The sequence below is a fragment of the Hemiscyllium ocellatum genome, chromosome 11, assembly GCF_020745735.1.
Source record: "Hemiscyllium ocellatum isolate sHemOce1 chromosome 11, sHemOce1.pat.X.cur, whole genome shotgun sequence".
Classification (NCBI taxonomy): domain Eukaryota; kingdom Metazoa; phylum Chordata; class Chondrichthyes; order Orectolobiformes; family Hemiscylliidae; genus Hemiscyllium; species Hemiscyllium ocellatum.
In genome coordinates, this window is record NC_083411.1 from 78,140,431 (window position 1) to 78,164,670 (window position 24,240).

The 24,240-nt window shown below is 40.5% G+C and overlaps 1 protein-coding gene across 4 annotated transcripts in view; it reads right to left on the reverse strand.

Moving 5' to 3' along the window:
• diaph2 (diaphanous-related formin 2) overlaps positions 1-24,240 on the reverse strand; it is a 739,556-nt gene that overhangs the window by 490,907 nt on the left and 224,409 nt on the right. For all 4 annotated transcript variants that reach the window (XM_060832634.1, XM_060832633.1, XM_060832630.1 and 1 more), the window contains one exon: positions 23,064-23,203. In XM_060832634.1, the coding sequence (XP_060688617.1) occupies positions 23,064-23,203 (140 nt within the window). The remainder of the gene's footprint in view (positions 1-23,063; positions 23,204-24,240) is intronic.

Sequence of the window (24,240 nt, forward strand, 5' to 3'; positions counted from 1 at the left end):
TGCCAAACCACCCAAAAAATTTCTTTAATCTTAATTAGCTGCTGAATATTATATTTAAATAGTCTAATACTGAGTGGATAATGAGTAAATCAAAGGGACCCCGCAGCTCTCAGAAAACAAAGACCCCTCCCCCACCCTCCTCTCCTCCGGCTGCAGCTGATGTAAAAACAGGCCTTATAGAGATGATTGCTAGATTGGAATCGACACTCGTCAATTTCATCGCAGAATCCCGACAGAGATGGAACTCATTCGAAGAAAAGCTGCAGAAACAGAATCAAACTATCGGGGAATTGCAGGGCTGAGTGGAGGGGGCGGAACTAAAGGCCACGACCTCCGAGGCTGCAGCACAAACAGCTGCAGAACAGGTGTGAACCCTCGAGCAGAGAATCAAGGCCTTTGAAATTTACATCGATGACCTGGATAATAGAAATCGGAGAAAAAATATTCGGTTGCTGGGCCTTCAAGAGCAAGAAGGGAAAGAACAGTTAGTAGTATTTCTGCAGCGATGGCTGCCCCAGCTTTTAAACCTGGGGGCTGAAACTGACCGGGTAAGGGTGGAGTGGGCCTACCGGGTCGCAGTACGCGGATCTGGCCCAAACCAGCGCCCACGCCCGGTCCTGTTCCGGCTGCAGAGTTATCGGGAGAGGCAGATACTCCTGGATGCCTCCAGAAAGCTTGGAAAGGATCCTAAAGCTATGATTCATGAAGGATCCAAGATTATGTTATTTCAGGACTTCTCCCCGGCTTTGGCACGAAGAAGGAAGGCGTTTGATGAGGTGAAGAAATGTTTAAGGGACTTAGATATTCAATACACCTTACGCTACCCAGCGACGTTATGCTTTACCCACGAAGGATCCGAGTATAATTTTAGATCACCGGAAGAGGCCAAGAAACTTTTAGACTCGGTTAAATAAATCGTAAGAGACAATTTATGTTGGCTTGCCTCTCTCACACTCCGTGAGGAGAAATGGATACTTTATTCTACTTTACTTTTGCCTCTGGGAGCGGGGTTGTCTTCCTTGCTATCTTATGTTATTATACTTAACTGTAATCTGTTGGAGTTGTAATTTTATAGTTATGTGTGTTTGTACGTGGCATTGATACTATCAGATATACTCAGGTATGGGTGGGGAGGGGTGGGGGTGCGGCGCTCACTGTTAACTCTAGCTCGGTATTATATCTAAATCCTATTAAGGAGCGCCCGGGTCGAGGGTGGGACACTGTTTGGGAGAGGATATGGTGGAACGTTGGAAAGGTAGTAAGGCCCCCTGAGAACAAGGGGGAAGATCTCCATTCAAACATGTTTAATTTTTTTTTTGTTCTTATTGTTTGGAAATAGCTTCCTTTTTATCATACTGTTATGAGTATATTAGAGAACATTTTCTCTTGTTTGAAGGATGTAAGCGACTCAACTATACACTCTGGATGATTGTGGATTAGTTGAATTTTGATGATTATATATTTAAGATCTATTTTTATATTAATGTTTGTGCTTGAAAATTCTGCTTATTTTTGTAAATTTGTCAAAATGTTAAATTTCCAATAAAAATATCTATTAAAAAAAATCACAATCTTAGAAATAAGTGTTTTGAAAATTTATGAATCTTTATTTTGTAATAGGAATATATGGAATTCCAGGAATGTGTGTTTTCAGGGCCAGAGAGACTTTTGAACATGAACTATAAGCAGTAAATCATCACAAACCCATTTGTATCTCATTTTAATATAGTGAAATTTTCTCAAGGATAGTTACATAAGACTAAGAGATTATCAGTTGAGTGATTTTTAATTGATTAAAGTCAGTAGAGGCTTCAACAGCACAGCCTTCAGGAAAATATAAAAACATGGCCTGCAATTTTGAATTTCGACACAATGCTGGACATGTAGAGACTGAAGTCGTTTCTTTGTCAGTCTCAACTAAGTTTTGATGAGACACCAAGACTTTCTTTTATTATTACCCCAAAATCTCAGTCCATCTCTGTGCATGTGAAGAATTGCACTTGAAATTTCAAGGAAAGCCAAAACGTCTGATTAGGTGTTTGGTTCTGCTGTATTAACAAGTCATTACAACAGAAGAATCATTAAGTAAATTTCACTCAAGTTGACAGTTACAAAAATGTAGGTTGCTGAGTGTCTGAATTAGAATTTATCTTTGTAAGAGTTTAAAACTTATGATTTTGCCACACATTTCAGGATTTTCTGAAAACCTGTTTCTACCAAATTTTAAAGTTAATATTAGGCACGTGTTCACCGGTAAAAGACCTTATTCAAGTGACTATTCTTTAAATGAATGAACATGGATGTTACACAACAGGTCATTTAACTGCTGGAAGATGACAGCTAAATCCAAATAAGTCCTTTCAAATGCACACTTGACTTTTGAAGAAAAGGACTGGGTAGCAATTAGAAACACAAACATGTTTTTTGCTTCATTAGCCCAGAAGTGCCAAAGCTGATAAACACACCTCACTGAAATCAAGGATGGAACACAGTTGTTTATCCATGTGGCTTAGAATTACTCCAGACAATGCAGCCCAAGAAGCAATAAGATAAATGGCTAATTTTTAACATATTTTATCTGACTATATAGTCTGGTGATATCTTAAAAGCCAATTAACTACCTTAGTAATGTAAAATTACACTACTACCAAGCTTATCTGGCCCATTAAAACCAACCATAATCAGATAACAGTGTGACTATACACAGTTATCATTACTTTCTGGGGAATAATGAAGATATGGTGGTGACATATAATGCTTTCTGAACGAACGCAATAAATTATTCTTAGCATCTAATCCAACTCTTAGTTTATGAGGCTTAAACCAATAGAATTTCTAGTTCCAGTATCACCGTTCATTTCAGAAAATACATTGAAACAGAGACATCCAAGTCAGGCTATGATCCTTGTCAGCAGGACGACAGTACTGGTAATAGGAGATAATTTGCACTGTCAACATATGCAAACTCCTGAAGAAACAAGATTTGTAAATAATGTTTGTTTCGGCAATGGTAATGCATTGCCAGCCAACGAAGAACTCCAGCTAGGCCTTTTGCTGCCATAGCAGGTTGACAGACTGGCAACTGGAGGCCCACTTCAATTGCTGTAGCTGTTTTTCATCCCTGTCCCGCATAATGACTTTAAGAAATAATGCAAGCGAATTCAGTGAGAGTCATTATGTTTGACCATCTGCACGGTGAAGGTGCCCTAAAGTAAACTGCCATTTATCCAGTGATCGCTAGTGCTTGTGGCAAATATGATAGAGAGTGTGAAGCCGCCAGTATGAACCTTTCATTTTTATCATGAGGGTGACTTCTGTCTGGTTGGTCTTCACCACAAGTGGATTTGCCCAAGTGGATTCAAGACTGATGGGGCAGAGTCACCTACTACTGTTTTTTAATCCTTAGAGTTTCATGTTTTCACAACTTGCTAGGCAGAGAAGTTTCATCTGATTTTTGTCTTTGGTTCCTTGGATTTTGAAAATCTGAAAGCTTAGATACATATCATTGAAAGGAGCTGAATATTTTTATGTCATGTTGCAGGGTATCCATACAATTTAACATCACAGGAATTGGGACTTAAATAAGGTTGGGATATTCTGCTCAAGTCTATTAGACTACTTGCCCAAATTATTTACTTAACAATAAACAGATAGAATAGTAACTTTTTTTTTCATGTACCATTCCCTCTCATTTCTCCAGCTGATGCGCAGACCTCCATGTTCCATGTGTTACAGCCACACTGAATTATATGCATTGGTATGGCTTCGGCATGATAAACAGCATGTGTTCAACTTTGGGTGGCTGAGAGGGAACATTGCAAGGTTGCTATTATGCAAAATTGGGCACCGAAACATGAAAGGAAAGTAAGAGCAGAAGGCCAATAGCTTGATAAAATAAGTTCATTAAAAGATTCCTGTAAGAACCAAAAATAGATAGGGATCTGTAAAGGTTTGGGGGAGAGAATTCCAGACCTAAACAGCTGAAGGCATGACCACCAATTATATTTAGCTGTGCCAACATGAATGCAGATATCCCAGAAGGGTGCTGGCTTGAAAAGATTGCATATATAGTGAGACACAACACCATTGAGGGATTGAGAACAAGGAAAAGAATTTCGAAGTCAAGGCACTGTTGGATCAAGAGCCAATGCAGGCCACCAGGCACCAAGATAATATGTGAATGTGACAGTTGTGAACAATTATAGAAGATGCAGAATTTTGGATGACTTCAGGTTTACAAAGGATAGAACGTGGGATAACAGATAGCAGTACATTAGAATTATCAAGCCTCGAGCTAATATTAAAGTAGTAAGTGAGGGTTTCAGCTGATGAAAGACAGGAGAAAATCTGTGTGATACTACAGAGGCAGAAATCGCCAATCTTTGTGGAGGTATGGACATGTAGTCAGAAACTCATTTCAGGACCAAATATGACACTAAGGTGGATTTAGTTTCAGACAGTAACCAGGAAAATGAATGTGCTTTGAACTTTGTACATTCTCCATGTCTGCATGGGTTTCTGCCGTAAGATCCAGGTTCTTCCCACAGTCCAAAGATGTGCATAGATGGATTGACCATGCTAAATTGTCCCATAACGGCCAAGGATTTGCAGGCTAAGTGAATTAGTCATAGGAAATGGAGGGGTGAGGTCATTTGGGGGGGGTGGTGTCGTGAATAAGCTGGGTTGATGCTCTTCTGAGGGTCAGTGTAGACTTGATGGGCCAAATAGTTTCTATTTGCAATGCAGGGATTCTGTGATTCTGCGACAGAAATAGAATCGGTAGTCAAGAAACACAGTTTGGATACGGAATCAAAAAAATGATAAATAAATGTAAATTAAATAAAAATTGCAATTTTTTTGTAAAAACACCAAGTAAAACAAAACAAAATTAGTTGTACACTTAACTATACTTCTAAGTGTAGGAAACAAAATCACTTCTCTTGCATTAACCTTCATTATCAAATTTGTTGCCAGCCAATCAGTTGCTAGACAGCTTTGAACCAAGATGGGTTAAAATGATTTCTAAACAGATGAAGGCTGCTGAATATAAAACTCCTCCATCATACAGCTGAGAAGCAAGGAGCTGCCTGTCAAATAAATTACAGTACATGACCCATCAAGTCTCCCTTTGAATCCTTGGACAGGAGGGATTTAAAATTATGTTTACTCAAATCGCTACAGTGACACAGAGGGAGTCAAATATATTTCCCAGCTTGTGCTTGAATTGAATGGCTTGACCCCTGCTCGGGAAGCGAAATATCTTGTCGCAACTGATTGGCAATGGGAACAATCCAGGAAATTGCTCTATTGGTGGCCCATTTTGATGGATCAGTAAGCAGGTACTGAGTCCTAACGTTTAGAAGCAGGTAGCTTGACAGGGGTTATGCCATTTAGCCATATAATGTGATAAGCAAGATAAAATGCCATGATATAATGTAGTATAAAGAAGAGCTCTTCATTTGTCACATACCACAGTGAATAGATACAAATAAGCACACCCTTCACTGAAACAGTTTAATACATCACTTATAAGCAACCTTCTGTGGATGTTGGTGAGCTGAAATAAAAACAGAAAATCCAGTAGGTCTGGCAACATCAGCAGATTCTGAATAAGAGTCACATTGGAGTCAAAATGGTAACTGTGTTTCTCTTTCCACAGATGCTGCCAGTCCGGCTGTGATTTTCCAGCACTTTGTTTATATTTAATAGACAACTTGTTTCTTTGCCTACGCCATTATTACCCACTTTTGTCGAGCTGAGTACTTACGTCTTCCCAATGAGTTCCAACATTTCCTGTCTTTCAATCCAAATGTTAAAATATCCATAAAATTATTTCCAAAGGAATTCAAATTGAGAGACTGGAATCCATGAATATGTGATCACCGAAGGGAAAATGTAGAGACAGAAAATATGGCACAGAGAATAGAAAATTTGCAAAATATTACAGCGTGCTGCTCAGCATCAAAAGAGGGAAGAAAAGAGACAGGATAATGTATTGTCTTGTCACAGCTGAAAATGAAGACAATGAAGCCACTTTGTAGGATGGAAGGTAAACCAAAAAAAATGAAGATATCAGACAGAATGACAGATAAACTACTTAAAGTGAAAGGAATATTCACCAGGAATATAGAACATTTTCCACACTGTAATGAAAATCCATTTAGAATGGAAGAACATGCAAATAACTTCGGACAAAGGAAAAATGCCAGAAATATTCAGCAAGAAAGCATATATGCAGAGGGAAAAATTAATGCTTCAGATCAAAGACGTTCCCTCAGAACAATATTAAGTCAATGGAATAAAATTTAAACAAATCTAAGGGCAGGAACAGTACAGTGAGAAAGCTCTGTGATAAGTTGAAGTGCAAGACAGATTACATGTCAAAAGGAACAATGTTATAAGGGAATAGTAGCGAGTAACGGGCCAACTAATCGAACAAAGCAGCATTTTGAGGAGATATAGATGGTAATTGCACAGTTGTCACCTACAGTTGCTGTCTGCAAAAGAAGTTAGGTGACAGTGAGGACTGCAGATGCTGGAGATGCAAGAGTGTGGTGCTGGTAAAACACAGCAGGTCAGACAGCATCCGAGGAGCAGAAAAATCGACATTTCGGGCAAAAGGCCTTCATTAGGAATGAGGCTGGGAGCCTCGGGGTGGAGAAATAAATAGGAGAATGGTGGGGTTGGGGGGTGGGAGAAAGAGGTTGCTGAGAGTGCAATAGGTGGATGGAGGTGGGGGTAATGGTGATAGGTCGGAGGGGAGGGTGGAGCAGATAGGTGGGAGGGAAAATGGACACGTGGGACAAGTCTTGAGGATGGTGCTGAGCTGGAAGGTTGGAACTAGGGTAAGGTTTGGGGGGGGGGGGGGGGGTAAAGAAGGGAAATGAGAAAACTGGTAAAATCCACAATGATGCCATGGGGTTGGAGGGTCCCGAGGCAGAAGATGAAGCATTCTTCCTCCAGGTGTCGGATAGTACAGGAGTGGTGATGGAGGTGGCCCAGGACTGCACGTCCTCAGTGGAGTGGGAGGGGGAGTTGAAATGTTCAGCCACGGGACGGTGGGGTTGGTTGGCGCGGGTGCCCTGGAGATGTTCTCTGAAGCACTCAGTGAATTGGCGTCCTGCCTCCCCAGTGCAGAGGAGACTGCATCAGGAGCAACGGTTACATGTGGAAGTGCAAACTCTGATGGATGTAGAAAGCTCCTTTGAGGCCTTGGATGGATATAGAAGGCTCCTCTGAGGCCTTGGATGGATGTAGAAGGCTCCTTTGAGGCCTTGGATGGAGGTGAGGAGGGAGGTGTCGGCGCAAGTTTTGCAATTCTTGCAGTGCAGGGGATGGTACCAGGAAGGGAGGGTGGATTGTTTTTTGGGAGGGGGGGGGTGGACCTGACAAGGTAGTCGCGGAGGGAATGGTCTTTCCAGAAAATGGATAGGGGTTATAGTATGCACACATGTGGAATCCAAAAGACTGGAAAATGCCTTTGAAATAGGTGAGGGAGCTGCTCCTTGAGGTTGCATCAAGTTTCCAAAGAAACTATGTAAGAGGTTTAACTGAGACCAATGATTCAAAATAAAGCTGTAGTGGAGAATTAAATGGTAGCCAACACCTCAGATCGTCACCAGTATAATGATTAGACCATTCTGCATACCAATCACCCAGCCTCTGTTTCATCTGCACAAAGTAGAGGAATTCACAGCTTGAGCAGCAGATGCAGTATACTCATAACTGCCTTGTGGTACCGAAAAACTAGACTGTACAATTTCCACTCATGTAAGTCAGAGTGGGGATATAGTAGCAACTCATTAATAGCTTAAGCTAGCCATTGTTCAATTATGTCTTAACATAATGACCCTGTAAGCTCCACATCCATCGTCTGCCTCAAACCTCTGTTCTCGCACTAGCAACAGTAATCCACCAGCCTCACCACATCATCATATCTTCTCTGACCAAATCTTATACTATCTCAACCCTTCAACACTTCATTTCAGAGCTCATAGGCACCAACCACATGGATATGTCTGCCAGTTAATTTTGCATGGGGCTACACAGATGCAACAAGTCCACACCGACCCTCTGAAGAGCAAAGCACCCTGACTAATGCACCTAACACTACAGGGAATTTAGTATGGCCAATTCACCTAACCTGCACATCTTTGGACTGTGGGAGGAAACCAGAACACCCCAAGGAAACCCATGCAGACACGGGGAGAATGTGCAAACACCACACGGACAGTTGCCCGAGGCAGGAATTGAACCAGGTCCCAGGCGCTTTGAGGTAGCAGTGCTAACCACTGAGCCATCGTGCCGCCCTCGAGGCAAATACACCGCATGTGCTTCACGCAAATGACCACGTCCTTAAGTCAGAGGACATCAGTCCTTAGTGGGATCCAAGGGACTTTGATCACTCAGGGGTGCTGACACAGTCAGTCAAGAAGCTTGTCCAATTTCAGTCTGGGGGTTAACCACTGTCAGTGATGCCTGGTTCACCTGGAGTCTGAAGTTTTGTGTACTTGCATTTGAGGGACTCAGCCATGTTCAGCTCTCAGAGCCAAGTGCAATGAGTCCAGAGATTACAGGTAGGTCAGGCAGGATGCAATGCAGATATTAATCAGTGACTGGACTATGGTCAATTTGAGCTGTCCTACCAAGTCAATCCAGGGTTGGACTGCAGTCAATCAATAGAGTTTTGTTAATAGTGATAAGTGAGCTAATCAGGTATTAAGTCCATGGAGTCCTGGGAAAAGCAGACATCTTAAGTCTGGGATGGGCTTCAATGCACTGAATGACTAAATGAATTACTACAATAATAGTAATTCTAGATTGAAGAGTGAGACCTTACAGACCATTTGAGGGAACAGAAATATCTGGAAATGGGGATTTTGGGGTTTCTCTTAAGTCACTCTCACCACGACAGTGTGCAGAGACATCAATGTCGGGCAAATTCAAAAGCCTTGGGCACGAAGTATAAAGTCGGGACAATAATAGTTATTTTGAAGGGGCTTCTTAGAAGGGGCATGTGAATGAAGTGGGGGAAATCATCCTGCATCTCAGGCAGAGTTTAGGTCACTCACAAAAAAGTGGAGCTGGAATCTTGCCAGGTCCAACTGAAACTCAACAATATAATAACAGCTCAAAATTCCTAAGGCACGTGCAATGAGGGCTAATTAATTTATTGCTTTTTTTCTCCTTCAGGTGCAGAGTGCCATCTTCAGAACTTGAGACCCTGCTCAGGGCAATTCTAATATTCACGCCTCCACCGATTCATAAATGCCACCCATCTGGCTACCTCACAGCTCTCCAGGGAGGCATGACTTGAGTAGCCTGCAAAAAGGAATAAAATGAGGCCTCATTGCAATGATTGACAGGGATACCAGTTTCTTCAATAGAACTGTACCATCTTTTCTAACATTCCTCCTGGAGGCCCTGTGGCCTTGCTTGAAATCTGCAGAAAACGTAGAATTTGAGTGTTGTCAGCAGGAACAGCAACCTCTTATATCAACTGCAAAACCTCCTGATACAGAAACATCAGCTGAAAATCCACCAAAGAGGGCAAAGCACAATCATGAGTCTCTAGATCGTCTGGCCTTGTCATCATTTTATTTGTCGTCATCTTAAAAACAGTGCAAATGCAACTTAACGATGTCCCAGGCCATCAGCCTCAACTGGGGCAAGTTCTGAAACAGAACTTGGACTTAGAGGACCTCCAGCAATGCCATCCCTGTAAATATCAAGTTCACAGCTGCCCTGAATTTTAATGCTAACAGCTCATTTCAAGAAGTAAACAAGGACTGATGCCATTTCCTCCACAGTACAGATCTTCACATCCTTTGCCAGGATGAGGGGAGTTAAACAGCCTGGGCAGCAAGATTCTCCATCATGATTGATGTCTCCCAGGTTCAGGGCTCTATCAACTGCACCTTCATTGCTTTGAGAGCACTAACCTGCAGAATACACCAACAAAAAAGGATTTCATTCTGTCCATATTTAAATGGAGTATGACCAGCAATGCTAAATCTTGACTGCCTGTACCCTGGGAACTGCCATGACTCTTACATACTAAAGATCCCAGAGGTTCCTGCATATTTCCAGGGTCCTCAATCTCAACATAGATTGTTAACGGGAGACAAAAGTGAACCCTCCAAACATGGTTAACCACATCTTTATTCATCCCTCAGACTGATGAAGAATGAAGATACAATGCTACTTATATTCGACCAGAGCCATTGTGGAACATATCACATGTCGTCTTAAGAGAAGGTTTTGATCCCTGGATTACTCTGACAGGGTCTTGTAGTACTGCCCAGAGAGGATACAGTCCATCAATGTGGTATACTGTACCCTTCACAACTGGGGCCAACAAAAGGGGAGATGGCTTGGCTACAGAGGAATCAAGAGAAAACTTCTGAAGATAAAATCAATAATTGATCAAAAAGACCATCCAAGAGAGCATGACAGAGCAATGCATTGTCAGTTCCATTTCCAGAATCAATGAGATGGGTTTCAAGATCATTTAATTAAGATCCTTTTTGTAATCTAGGAACCAGGCCTTTCTTTGTGTAGAGGACACATGGATCTGATAACATTTGCGATCTTTGACCTTTTCTGTTGATGAGTAAATGTCACATTATCCATCGCATGGCTGACATCTTCAGGTGATCAGACTTGATTGAAGCTTTGTGTTCTAACTATCCTTGGTCTCATATGATATTAGCTTCAATGAGTGTACAACATATAAGTGCAACTTGGTGAAGTTTCTCATGATAGCCAACAATTGAGAGGAATCCTACAGGAACCTCATTTTCTGCCTTCCTCTTTGTCAAACCTTCAATGTTTCAGGGTGGATGCAGAATACTAAGTTGCCCTGAAATGTTAGCGTATCAACCAGGAAAGCATTAAACCTGCAAGATACAGCACTTTCTGAAGATCACAGATCATAGTCTTAAGAGGGAAAATGTGAGCAGTCTATCCTTGATTGACAAAAGCTGAAGGACAGAATGAACCTTTTCCTTCAGGAATGTGTGAAATCATCACCATTTCTGTCCTCTGAATAATGTGTGCAGGTTGGAACCAAGCAGAATAGCAGAATCACTGAATGTTGCCTCAGTGATGTCCACACTGAAGTATAATGCCTTTGCTAAATTCCTCAAGGTCACGGTTCAAGGATCCCTGACATCTGAGGCTATATGCAGTAAAGGAGTCAGTTGTTTATGAAATGAGCAATGTTTAAGCATTATAAATTTTGTTTACCCTTGGGATATCTGAAGCTGCTGCTCATCTCTCACATGAATGAAACATAAAATCAGTTGTGACAGGGACAAACACATTGAACCAGTCATATAAAGTATACAACTTAATATATATTTACAAAATACAAGATTACTTACAATTATCCTTCACCCGTACACCATTATTTTCTTATTCTCCTTTTTACCATGTCCAAGTCTAATCCAGATTTCTATCATTGGAGTGGAGGAAGCCTGCTTTGTAGTTGACTCTATTGGCCTGAAAGACTTGTTTGGTTGTGCACATATCTGCCAGGTATTAAGGGTGCTGAACTTGGGTCTCCTTGACGGTCATCAATCCATCCATCAACATAGACCAACATAGGTCAGTGGGAGCCGATACACACTGGTAACATTGGTGGACACCTCCATCATATTGCTTACCGAATGCTCTTGTCAGAGTCTAATTTTCCTCTGCCTGTCTGTGCACTTTGGTGAATTCGCTAATGGCAGAGAATGAGATTGTGGCTGAGCAGGTCTCCGGAAGGCCAAAGACCAGGAGCATTTCTCCATCAGCAAACTGAAGAGATGTGCCAGCAATCTGCTCATTTGGTTATCCAAGCTATAGAAAGTACCCACCGAGATGAAAGTTTCTGAACTGATAAATGGTCAGGTGAAAGAAAGCCTTGTCAGTACAATATATGAGGATTCAGTGGGTTCCTGCTCAGAAGAAGGTGAAGCTGACAATCTCCATCAGTGGTCTATTTGCAGAGGGTCACCAGATACCTCTAGCATCTCCATCGAAGAGTACAGGAAAATAACTGACTGGCAGGGATAAAAGCTTAAACAGATTAACAATGACTTGCTGATAAGGCTGATCTTCTAGCCTATAGAAGGTGAGGAATATTAATACAATATAATATTTGCTGAACATAAGCTTACAGCACATAGTAGAAAACCAACTGAGAGATCCTCAATAAATATTTCAAAGAAAGCGAGCTGGTTTGTGTACCAAATTTAAATGAAAGGAAATCAATATTTCACGTGGAAGGATTATTTGCAGCCCTAGATGTTGCAAAGTCAAAATTCAAAATGTGGGTGTTTCACCTTCAGTGCTTGAAAACACATCTTTTTAAATTATTTAAATTCATTAGTTTTGTTATTTCTCAAATTTGCTAAAGCACAAAGATTGTTCTTAAATTTTCCTTTTCTTTTTCAAATTGCTCCAAATTTTATTTTACTATCTTAGAAACAGCAAAACTCAATGTTTAGAGCATGGTTCAAACTGTTCGAATCAATAGTGACAAGTAATGTTTTTCTGACTAAAATGGATCCTGTACCAAAACTAATTAACTCTTATTTATACAAGCTTTTAGATTATGAACTTATGTCGTGATCTGTTTTTGTACAGAAAAATGAATGCGCCTTAAAGTCGTAGAAACAGAATCATGCAAAAGTGATCACAGTAGTCATATGACAGCTGGTATTCACAACAGCCAAAGAAAATGCAAAACAAAGTCATGTCTTCTTTTAGCATCAATCACAAGCAAATACATTTAGAATTCTGTTATTCTTTGGACAACACAATGGGTCCTTCTATAAGTACAAGAATTCACAATTTCCACGAGAACAAGAGATTGGTAAGACACCACGAAGAAGTTCAGCATAATTGCCTTTGATTTGTAAAACAATGATTCATCAAGTTCCACACACTAGCAATATTTCTTTGGTCGTGGGAAAACAAGCTGGTAAAATTCCCCAGGGAGGACTCTGAGACACACTCTCCGGAAGAGAATTCTCAGTCAAAGACAGTACAAGGAGAAAAGTGTTTGGATGTCAATACCTGGCGTGCATTCAGACAATCTGCAAGTGCCACAACCACAGAACTAACAAGGGAAAAATCCACTTTGCCCCAAAGTCTGATCTAATTGCTGAAACAATTTGTACAAGTAATTTCCAATTAATCGACTATAGAAGGAATCTCAGCCGCTCAATTTTGACCTCAGCTTTTCATCCTTTTCATTACAGAAGGAGCAATCTTGAAGCAAGTCAGACCAACAATGAGTACAGATTGATCTGACTTTTATCATTCTAAGTATATTTATCTACATCTATTTTAATTCTGTCTGTATTTTCAGTAAATAACTTTGCCATGTTTATTTGAATAGCCCACTGCACTATTTTTGCAACAAACTAACTGTCAAGTTATTTAAAATTAAAGCTTGATTGCTGGTCATTTTTTTAAATTGGTATGCAAAAATCTATAAGGGGATTGGGTTAGCTAGAAAACTCAAGATTTATAGGCTACTCCATAGACATGCCTCCACCTGAAATAAACTGAATATGTTCTTTCAATGTAAACTCAGTTTAGCTAAAAAGATTAAAAACTGGGAAAACAAACCATCTTTGAAATGATTTGTAGGCATACATTTAATATTCAAAATAAATCAAATTTAGATTTTCAGCATCAATCCAGAATTTCTGAAATCTAGAAAAATATTTAGGAGAAAATGTTGTTGTTAATTATATGAACAAATAAAACTAATATCCAAACTTCTTGGAAATGTTTCTGGACTTTATTCTAATTGTTGATCTTGTGCATGCTGTGATACTAATAATAGTGTTACACATTTGCACATGCAAAGTTTGTAGTTACTCCCGAAGGCAAGATATCATGAGAAATGCAGTGCGTGCAGTTTCTTGTTTCTATTTTATTTTAACTTTCCATCTGAAGTGAACTCAGGGGCGGCACGGTGGCTCAGTGGTTAGCACTGCTGCCTCACAGTGTCAGGGTCCCAAGGTTCGATTCTAGCCTCGGGCGACTGTCTGTTTGGAGTTTGCACATTCTCCCTGTGTCTGCGTGGGTTTCCTCCAGGTGCTCCGGTTTCCTCCCACAGTCCAAAGATGTGCAGGTTAGGTGAATTGGCCACGCTAAATTGCCCATAGTGCTAGGTGCATTAGTCAGAGGGAAATGGGTCTGGGTAGGTTACTCTTCGGAGGGTTGGGGTGGACTGGTTGGGTTGAAGGGCCTGTTTCCACATTGTAGGCAGAGATTCCAATCAGAGAATCAGATTTTAAAGGATTTTTCAAAGCATTATTTACAGAAAAGATAGAGGACACGCAACAGTCCTAAAACTTTTGATTTTCAGCTGGTTAAAATCAGTCTATACTGATGCATTTCATTTATATGCGTTTTCTTATAACTTTGCCCTTAATAATACATGCAAAATGTATTAGCCAAGCCCTGTGGCATGTTCAGAGGTTCCAAAGACCTGGGGGAACATGACAAAAGATTAGTAGCTGCCAGGATTGGAAGTTCATTTGCCGCTGCAGAAGAATACATTTATGTGAGCAAATACTTAAGTATTAGATTAGACTTACAGTGTGGAAACAGGCCCTTTGGCCCAACAAGTCCACACCGACCCGCCGAAGCGAAACCCACCCATATCCCTTACCTAACACTACGGGCAATTTAGCATGGCCAATTCACCTGACCTGCACATCTTTGGACTGTGGGAGGAAACCAGAGCACCCGGAGGAAACCCACGCAGACACAGGGAGAACGTGCAAACTTCACACAGTGGTCGCCTGAGTCGGGAAATGAACCCGGGTCTCAGGCGCTGTGAGGCAGCAGTGCTAACCACTGTGCCACCGTGCCGCCCAAATTAGATTAGATTACTTACAGTGTGGAAACAGACCCTTCCGCCCAACTAGTCCACACCAACCCGCCGAAGCGCAACCCACCCATACATTTACCCCTTACTAACACTATGGGCAATTTAGCATGGCCAATTCACCTGACCCGCACATCTTTGGACTGTGGGAGAAATCCCACGCAGACACGGGGAGAACGTGCAAACTCCACACAGACAGTCGCCTGAGGTGGGAACTGAACCTGGGTCTCTGCCGCTGTGAGGCAGCAGTGCTAACCACTGTGCCTCTCCCTATAGCTTAAATTCTCCAATTCTGGCAACATTCTTGTAAATCTTTTCTGAACCCTTTCAAGTTTCACAACATCTTTCTGATAGGAAGGAGACCAGAATTGCACGCAATATTGCCTAACCAACGTCCTGTACAGCCACAACATGACACCCAACTCCTGTACTCAATACTCTGACCAGTAAAGGAAAGCATACCAAACGCCTTCTTCACTATCCTATCTACCTGCGACTCTACTTTCAAGGAGCTATAAAGCTGCACTCCAAGGTCTCTTTGTTCAGCAACACTCCCTAGGATCGTATCATTAAGTGTATAAGTCCTGCTAAGATCTGCTTTCCCAAAATGCAGCAACTTGCATTTATCTGAATTAAACTCCATCTGCCACTTCTCAGCCTATTGTCCCATTGATTCAGATCCTGTTATAATTTGAGGTAACCCTCTTTGCCGTCCATTAAAGCTACAATTTTGGTGTCATCTGCAAACTTACTAACTGTATTTCTTATGATCGCATCCAAATAATTTATGTAAATGACTGAAAGTAGAGGACCCAGCACCAATCCTTGTGGCACTCCACTGGTCACAGGCCTCCAGTCTGAGAAACAACCTCCACTACCACCCTCTGTCTTCTACCTTTGAACCAGTTCTATATCCAAATGGCTAGTTCTCCCTTTATTCCATAAGATCTAACCTTGCTAATCAGTCTCCCATGGGGAACCTTGTCGAACACCTTACTGAAATCCATATAGATCACATCCACTGCTTTGCCCTCATCAATCTTCTTTGTTACTTCTTCAAAAAACTCAATCAAGTTCGTGAGACATTATTTCCCACAAATACAGCCATGTTAACTATTCAGTCCTTCCCTTTCCAAATACATGTACATCCTGTCCCTCAGGATTCCCTCCAACAACTTGCCCACCACTGAGGTCAAGCTCACCGGTCTATAGTTCCCTGGCTTGTCTTTATTACCCTTCTTCACCAGTGGGACCATGTTTGCCAACCTCCAGTCTTCTGGCACCTCACCTGTGACTATCAATGATACAAATATCTCAGCAAGAGGCCCAGCAATCACTTCTCTAGCTTCTCACATAGTTCTCGGGTACACCTGATCAGGTCCTAGGGATTTATCCATCTTTAACCGTTTCAAGATATCCAGCACTTCCTCCTCTGTAATATGGACATATTGCAAGATGTCAACATCTATTTCCCTACAGTTTATATCTTCCATATCCTTTTCCACAGTGAATACTGATGCAAAATATTCATTTAGTACCTCCCCCATGGTGTTTCATAAGGTCTTGAAGAGAACACTGGAACAGAGGGATTTTGGATTCATATGCACAGTTCTCCGGAAGTGGAGTCACAGAGAGACAGGGCAGTGAGGAAGACTTTTGGCACACTGGCCTTCATTAGTCAGGGCACTGAGTATAAAAGTTGAGAAGTTACGTTGCAGTTGTACAGGCGGCACTTGAAGTATTGTGTTCAGGTCTGATTATATTTCTTGCTTTAGTAAGAATGTTTTTAAACTGTAAAGAGTGCTGAAGAAATTTACAAGGATGTTGCCAGGACTCAATGGTCTGAGTCATAGGGAAAGGTTGGACAAGTTAGGACATTTTTCTTTAGAGCTTAGGAGACTGAGGGAAGAGTCTCATACAAGTACTTAAGATCATGAGAGGCAGGGATAGGGTGAATACACTCAGTATTTTTTCCCAGGGTTGGGTAATTGAGGACTGGAGGGCATCAGTTTAACATTAGAGGGGAAGAATAAAAGCAAACCTGAGGCGCAACCTTTTTACACAGAGGATGGTACGCATATGAAATGAGCTGCCATAGGACGTGATTGAGGCATGTACATTAACAGCATTTAAAGTGGGTTTGGACAAATACATGGATAGAAAAGGTTTTGAAGTATATGGGAATAGCGTGGAAGGACATTTTGGCCAGCATGGACTTGTTTGGGCCAAAAGGGCCTGTTTCCGTGATGCAGGTCTCTATGTTTCTACTGATTCCAGTGCATACATCTAAGAGATTTTTGTTTGGATGGATCTGTCCCTGACAGCCAGTGTGTCCATGTCTAGTACTTTGTATTTGTTAACATTTCCCTGTGAATATGACAGTTTTCGATAGGTTACCTTTCAATGAGGATGGAGAGGTGATGTTTAACTCTCTTTATGTAATGAGATTTTTAGTTGTCCTTAATCCAACAAGCCATCTAGCTAATAAGTCTCACAATGCAATGAATGGTGAATGTTGCATTGTGAGCAAATTAATGCAGAAGAAGAATTTTAATGTATAGGTAATTATTCTTTAGATAGCATTTTTTTTTCCAAGCACAACACTCAATCCCAACTAGAAGACATTCCTTTATTTATGACTGAGAGCTTGGCCACTTTCAGACCAGGTGACTGTGGCAGTCATTGGAAACTACCGCAGCTGACATTTAGGTGTTTTTCTCTCAATACCAAAGTCTAAGGCTTTAAAGTTAGTGAGATTTTAAAGAGTAATAAACCATATTTCATATTCTTCCCCATGTGTTCCCAAGCTACGTTTCCCTGGATATTAAACAACAAACAGCAAGGAAGAAATTATCTGACTGTGATTAAACTTCAATCTAAAGTTATAAAATTGGAGTCCATACACTTATAGATTCATAGAGTCATACAGCATGGAAGCAAACCTTTTGGTCCAACCAGTCCATGCCAAACTTAATCCCAAACTAAACTAGTCCCACCTGCCTGCTCCTGGCCCATAGCCCTCCAAACCTTTCCTATTCACATATCCATCCAAATGTTTTTCAAACCCAGTGATTGTACCTATATCCACTACTTCCTCAGGAAGTTCATTCTCCATGCAAACCACCCTCTGTCTAAACAATTAGCTACTGAAGGAAGATTTTAAGCTGATTTAAATTGAAATGACAACTGCATTAATTAAGATGAAAAACTGCAAAGAGCGATAATCTGTCTGTGGAAAAACAGACTGGATCATTTGATCAGGTAAAGAGTGGGATTGTGACTTTCAGATTCACTTAACTGAGCAGTTTGAACAAAAGGAAAAAAGGCTCAACAAAATGCGCACATCTGCCTATCAAGTGCCACCAGCATTCTATTTGGATTAGATCCACCTTGATTGAAATTATTGAATGATTGTACTGGTAGAAATTCTGTCTGATGTGTTATTCTGTCAGGCTATTGTGATGAGAATGATTATAGCGAGTGTAAAGCTACGTACTTATCTGAAGAACTCAAAATAGTGGAATTGAAGAATGGTAACAATTTGTCTATCAAGCTCAAGAAAAAGTGTTGTGCCGACGTAAGTTAACTATCTTTCCACAGGTTTACTCCCACGATTTGTCAACTTAGATTCTCTTTCTATTAACGAACAATAGTATCCATTTTTTTTGTAATGAGTACATTGTATTGCCTCCAATATATGCTGTACGATACCTTTAGTTCACAAGATACACAAGTCTACACTTGAAAGGGAATAAGCAAGTAGTATTGGCAGATGGCACTTATCAGAAGCGAACATCATCTTCACGTACTGCAAACAGTCACATGTAGTCTAAATGAGACCACGGTTACTGTGCATCGTTTCATTTGCCTTACCAAAGGAAAGGCAACAAATATTCACTAGACTTACTCCAGGGGCAAGAAGATTGACATATGAAGACAGGTACAGTAAGCCTACTTTACCTGTAGTTTTAGACAATATATAGCAATCTAATTAAAACAAGATTCTGAATAAACATGACAGGGAAAAATATTTCCTGCTTGGGGAGTTGAGAATCGAAGGTTTATAATAAGGGAATAGTATTTAGGATCGAGATGGTTGAAATATATTCATTCAAAAGATAGCAAACCTTCAGAATTCTTTATCCCTGAGCACTCAGTTATAGAGAATAATCAAGACAGAAATCAATAGATAGCGTGGGAAAGTTGAGCTGAGATAGAAAACCAACTATGAGCTTACTGAATGGCAAAGCAGGCTTGAGTAATGGCCAAATACTTTTCCTATTTCGTGAGTAAATATTGCAGTGAAAATGGAAGTATAAATACATTTGTCTATTTTAGTGGAAGGCATTTCATGAGTTTAAAACATTTTAAATCATAACAGCAGATAAAGGATTTGAAACTTTGGAATTAAGAAATAACAGACATGTAGCCAACTTCTCTGAATCTAGCATGAACAGTGAATGGTTGCAAACAGGACTGTTCAAATGCTATCAGTGAAGTTTGATCACAGGAAAGAGATAGAGGGGGGGGCAACCACACGATCAGTCCCACAATGAGGAAACCTACTCCCATTGATTAATGAGTGCATAAGAATTCTGAATAACAGGGTACTGGATAATGGTGACTTTACTGTAATCTTGCAATCAATGCAGTGGCAATTCACACAACTGAATGCCCACATATATTGCTGCTTTGCTTTGCATATTGTTAAGTGTTGTATCCATTCAGACTTTGTGTACTTTCTTCTTACCTTGTTAACACTGGCATGTTGTTTTTAAATTTGTTCAATAGTTTTACTTCTCATCAGTATAAAGATGCAAAGTCCCAGACACCATTCCACATCCCAAACACACTTATCGACACATTCCACTCACTGGTTCCATGTGGTGAAATCATTACCATCAATACACAGAGCTCAAATTAAATAAAACCTGTCAATGTTTTGTCATTCTGACCACTAACTCAAACACTGAATTGACTGCAATATTTCATTATGCTCTTAAATCATATTTTAGAATCCCTACAGTGTGGAAACAGACTATTTGGCCCAACAAGTCCACACCGACTCTCCGAAGAGTAACACACGCAGAATCATTCCCCTATCCTATATCCTGTATTTACCCCTGACTAATGCACTTAACCTACACATTCCTGAACATTATGGGCAATTTAGCACAACCAATTCACCTAACCTACGCATCTTTGAACTGTGGGAGTAAACTGGAGCACCCGGAGGAAATGCATGTACTTTGCCCTTATCTAACCACAGATGTAGCTTCTACGCTTGGGAACCCAAAATTAGATGGTAGATACAATTGCTCAATACACCAGTATTCCGAGGAGTAAAATGGCTAAATGGCTCGAGTGTGGTGACACATGATGTCAACCGGCTTAATCCTGCTGGCAGCTGCAGTAATTCATTCGTGTAGGTCGATCTCTTTGTCTTGCCCCAGACTTAGATTTGCATGGTGCTCCTTAAGTCCTCAAGCTATATAACCAATTGTCCCTCTCAAGTGGCAAGATGTGACTCTGGTCCTTCATAGACTGCAGCTAATCACCAAAACGTAATAATAAACAATTCCTCATGAAGGGCCTATGTCTGACCTGCTGCGCTTTTCCAGCACCCCACACACACAACCAAAAATTAATAGTCTCCTCCTCTGTACTAATTTACCTTTGATACGAGTTAGATACTTAATTAGTTGTTTCCATTGTCGTTCTGTATTCCATCTCAAGCACCTTGAGGTGAGACCTTTAAACTCCTTTATCACTGCAAATGATTTAAATCATTTTTTTCAGAGTAGGGACAGGATCCAAACTACATTATGGTAGTTGTTTATATTTGCATATTTTCCCTTCTTTGTACATCATCTATATTCTTTCCATTCTTACCGGTACTTTAATGGACCAAATAAACTGACATACAATGTGAAATGTGAAAAGGTCCTCCTGCCTTATTTTATTTGCACCATTCGCAGAATCTTCATACTTTGGAGATGAATTCTCACTCATTATGATCAAACCTGGACCCAATTAACTTAGTTGAGAAATACAGCAAAGCTGCCACCAGGCAGCGGGGACCCCCAGTGGTGACCTCTCTATGTGGGAGTCCTCCCTCTTTCTCTATGATATCTGGAGTGAAGGGTGCTGCACGCAGCAGTCCCCTGTCACCGCAGATTGCGGTGATTCACGGATTCCCAACCAAATTGCTGTGCAGTCCGTGGACGATGTACATATGGGGTGTGGGCATCTGCACTCCCTTTTCACTTTCCTTAAAGACCTTCTTTCATGTTTTCAGTTGCACTTCAAACCCATGTTCCTAATCTTTGGGTACCCAGAGCAGAGGGGGGAGGACAAGTCAGAGGAGTCCTCGTAGGTCTGCTCCTAGGCCTGACCAGATTGGCTATAAACAGGTCCTGGCAGCAGGCTGTAGAGGGGGTCATTATGGTCAATTGCCTGCCCCTCTTCAGCAGTTACATTTAGATGGGGTGTCCCTAGAGAAGTAGCACGCAGTGTCTCCTAACACCCTCAAGATTTTCAGGGAGAGGTGGGCACTGCAGAGTGTGGAGTGTTTTATTTCCCCCATCGACTCAATTTTGATTTAATCCCTACCCTCCCATTCAATTTTTTGATCACCCAGTATTGTCCTTATTGAGAAGGGCACAATTTGTCATTGGCTACTCAGGTTTTTCCTTTCTTCCTGGTGGTGGAATATAAATAAAGATTTCTGCACTCGTTCTTCATCACTATGTCCTACACCTGCACAGACGCAACATATGTGCGAGAGTTAAAAAAAAGAGAAATAAAGAAAATGAAAACAAAAATACAATGAAGCTGCCATTTCAAAGGGGCTTATTTTGGCAGAGAAAAGGAATTGAATTCTGGACTTGAGAACTGAACACAGGTTGTCGAAGGTTTTCTTTCTGTCACTCAAGAAGAAAGCAGCAGGTGACAACACTTAAAGAATGAAAAATCAGGAAAATTTAAACTTAAAAAAGAAGTCTCGATAAAATATTCACTACTTCTATTGGTCCAAGAAACCAACTGAGACCGTCATGGTCTCAGGATAAAATGTTAAGCTTCAAGGACATGCAGAGAACTTTTCCTTCATCTTCCTTTTGTACTGAGCACTATTCCTTTTAGCTTTGCACTTGTGTATGCAGTTGATATCATAGTTTTATGATTTTTCACAGGGTAGCAGGTAATACAATTGCTCTGTCACTCAAAAAACATTATGATTGGCTCTGTATTTCTACAGTAAAAAATAATTCATTACATTTTAACTGGAGAAATGCAAGGATAATTTCAACCTCTATAGTGGTCACCCAATAACACTGAGAAGAGGGGAGCCAGAGCATTCGTTCGCATCTATCATAAATTACGTCAAAGTACATCACTCTTCAAATTAATTAATTTGATTTAAGTTGAAGGTACAACTGCCAGTTATTGCTGAAGTCAAAAACAGTGACATTAAAAAATGTAGCTTCGCTTTGTCTGAGCACACTAAAGTACTACTTTTACATGAGTCATTCTCATTTCAGTATTTAATTCTGCTTACGGGAGTCCTAAGAAAAAGCTATTTCGCGAGAAAGAAGGGACAAATCTAAACTCGAGGTCTCTCCACAATGTTATCCAAAGTCTATATCATGAAAACAATGGTGGATGAGCTTGATCAGCATACATTTAAACCTACAATCAGCTGATAATTAGTTAACCATCCATGTTGTCAGACTGTCCTGGATTCTTTCTGCTGTTTCTTGCTTCAAACTTGCTTAATTCACAGAATCCCTACAGTGTGGAAACAGGCCCTTCAGCCCAACAAGTCCATACCAACCCTCTGAAGTGTGAGCCATCCAGACCCATTCCCCTACCATATTACTCTACATTTAACCCTGACGATTGCACCTAACTTACACATCCCTGAACAGTATTGGCAATTCAGCATGGTCAATTCACCTCACCTGCACATCTTTGGACTGTGGGAGGAAACCCACGCAGACAGAGGGAGAATGTGCAAACTCCACACAGACAATCACCCGAGGCAGGAATCGAACCCAGTCCCTGGTGCTGTGAGGCAGCAGTGCTAACCACTGAGGCACTGTGCTACCCCCTCTTGTGCATTATACTATAGTCCGTAATTTGACTACTATACCGAAGTTTCACTTACCTAACTGGATTGCTGGTCAAAGAAACTCTCAGTGATTCTAAGCAGTTAAGAAGTTTATCATCAGTGATTCCAGAACGTAACTCATGAACATATTCTTGGGATGAGAGGGTACTTTCATGCTTGCTGTTCCTCAGCCCACCCTGTAGCAAGAAACAAACAGTTACTCATCAAGCAATTGTTGATTACCTAATTATTCCAGACTCCTAAGATCCATGTATAAAAGTTTATAATCAGTCAATTGTGTGAACAACTATGATTCTGAAGTGCAGTTTAAGTTATTTCATAATATTTCTGGAATTTGACAGATCAGATGTAAAATTACTGATTCTTTTTAAGGATACTTCCAATATATGTACATATTCATAGCACCAACAGACATTAATGATGAAACCTTGCAATAATTTCAATGAGGGATTGCTGCTGAATAAAATCAGTTTCAAATAAAATGTAAAAGTTAAATATTTACATTTACAAGTAATTTCCTATATGTCTATAAAGGGATCATTTTAAATAGAATATGGTGCTACAATAAATTATTTAAAGAAAGTAAAGGTTATTTTCAAAATACTTATTGTAGTCATCACTTACAAAGTTAACAAATCTGTATTGCAGGTTGTGTGCTTATGTGGCTGCTGTTAACAAGCAGTCTCCATATTGCTCCATTTGCAATTTAATTAGTACGCAAGTCAGAACACAATGCAGGACAAGATAAAGCAGCTCAGCAGTAAAGGAAATGTTCATAAGTCATAAATTTATATTGCCACCCCTGCATGGGATCACATTTGTAAGTTTGACTGTTTGTGTATCAGTTGTTTGTAAATCAGAGGTCCCCTTCAATCAGTTTCAAAAAACAACAACCTCTATCCTGTCATCCGTCACATCAATCTAGATTATATTGAATTGCATAGAAGTATAGCACACAATCAAGTGTTTTAGTTCAATTGATCCAAGTCAATGTTCACATTACCAAGAGGGTCTTCCCACTGTATTTCATTTAAACTTATCAACTATCCCCTTTCTTTCTCCCTCGCCTGTTTATGCCACTTTTCCTTAGTGTACCTCAGCCACTCATCTTGACTATTCCTTACGGTAGCAAAATCTATGCTCTATCTACTTTCTGAGTAAGTAGTTTTTGTTTCCTGAACACCATATTTGAATTATTACTCATCATCTATGT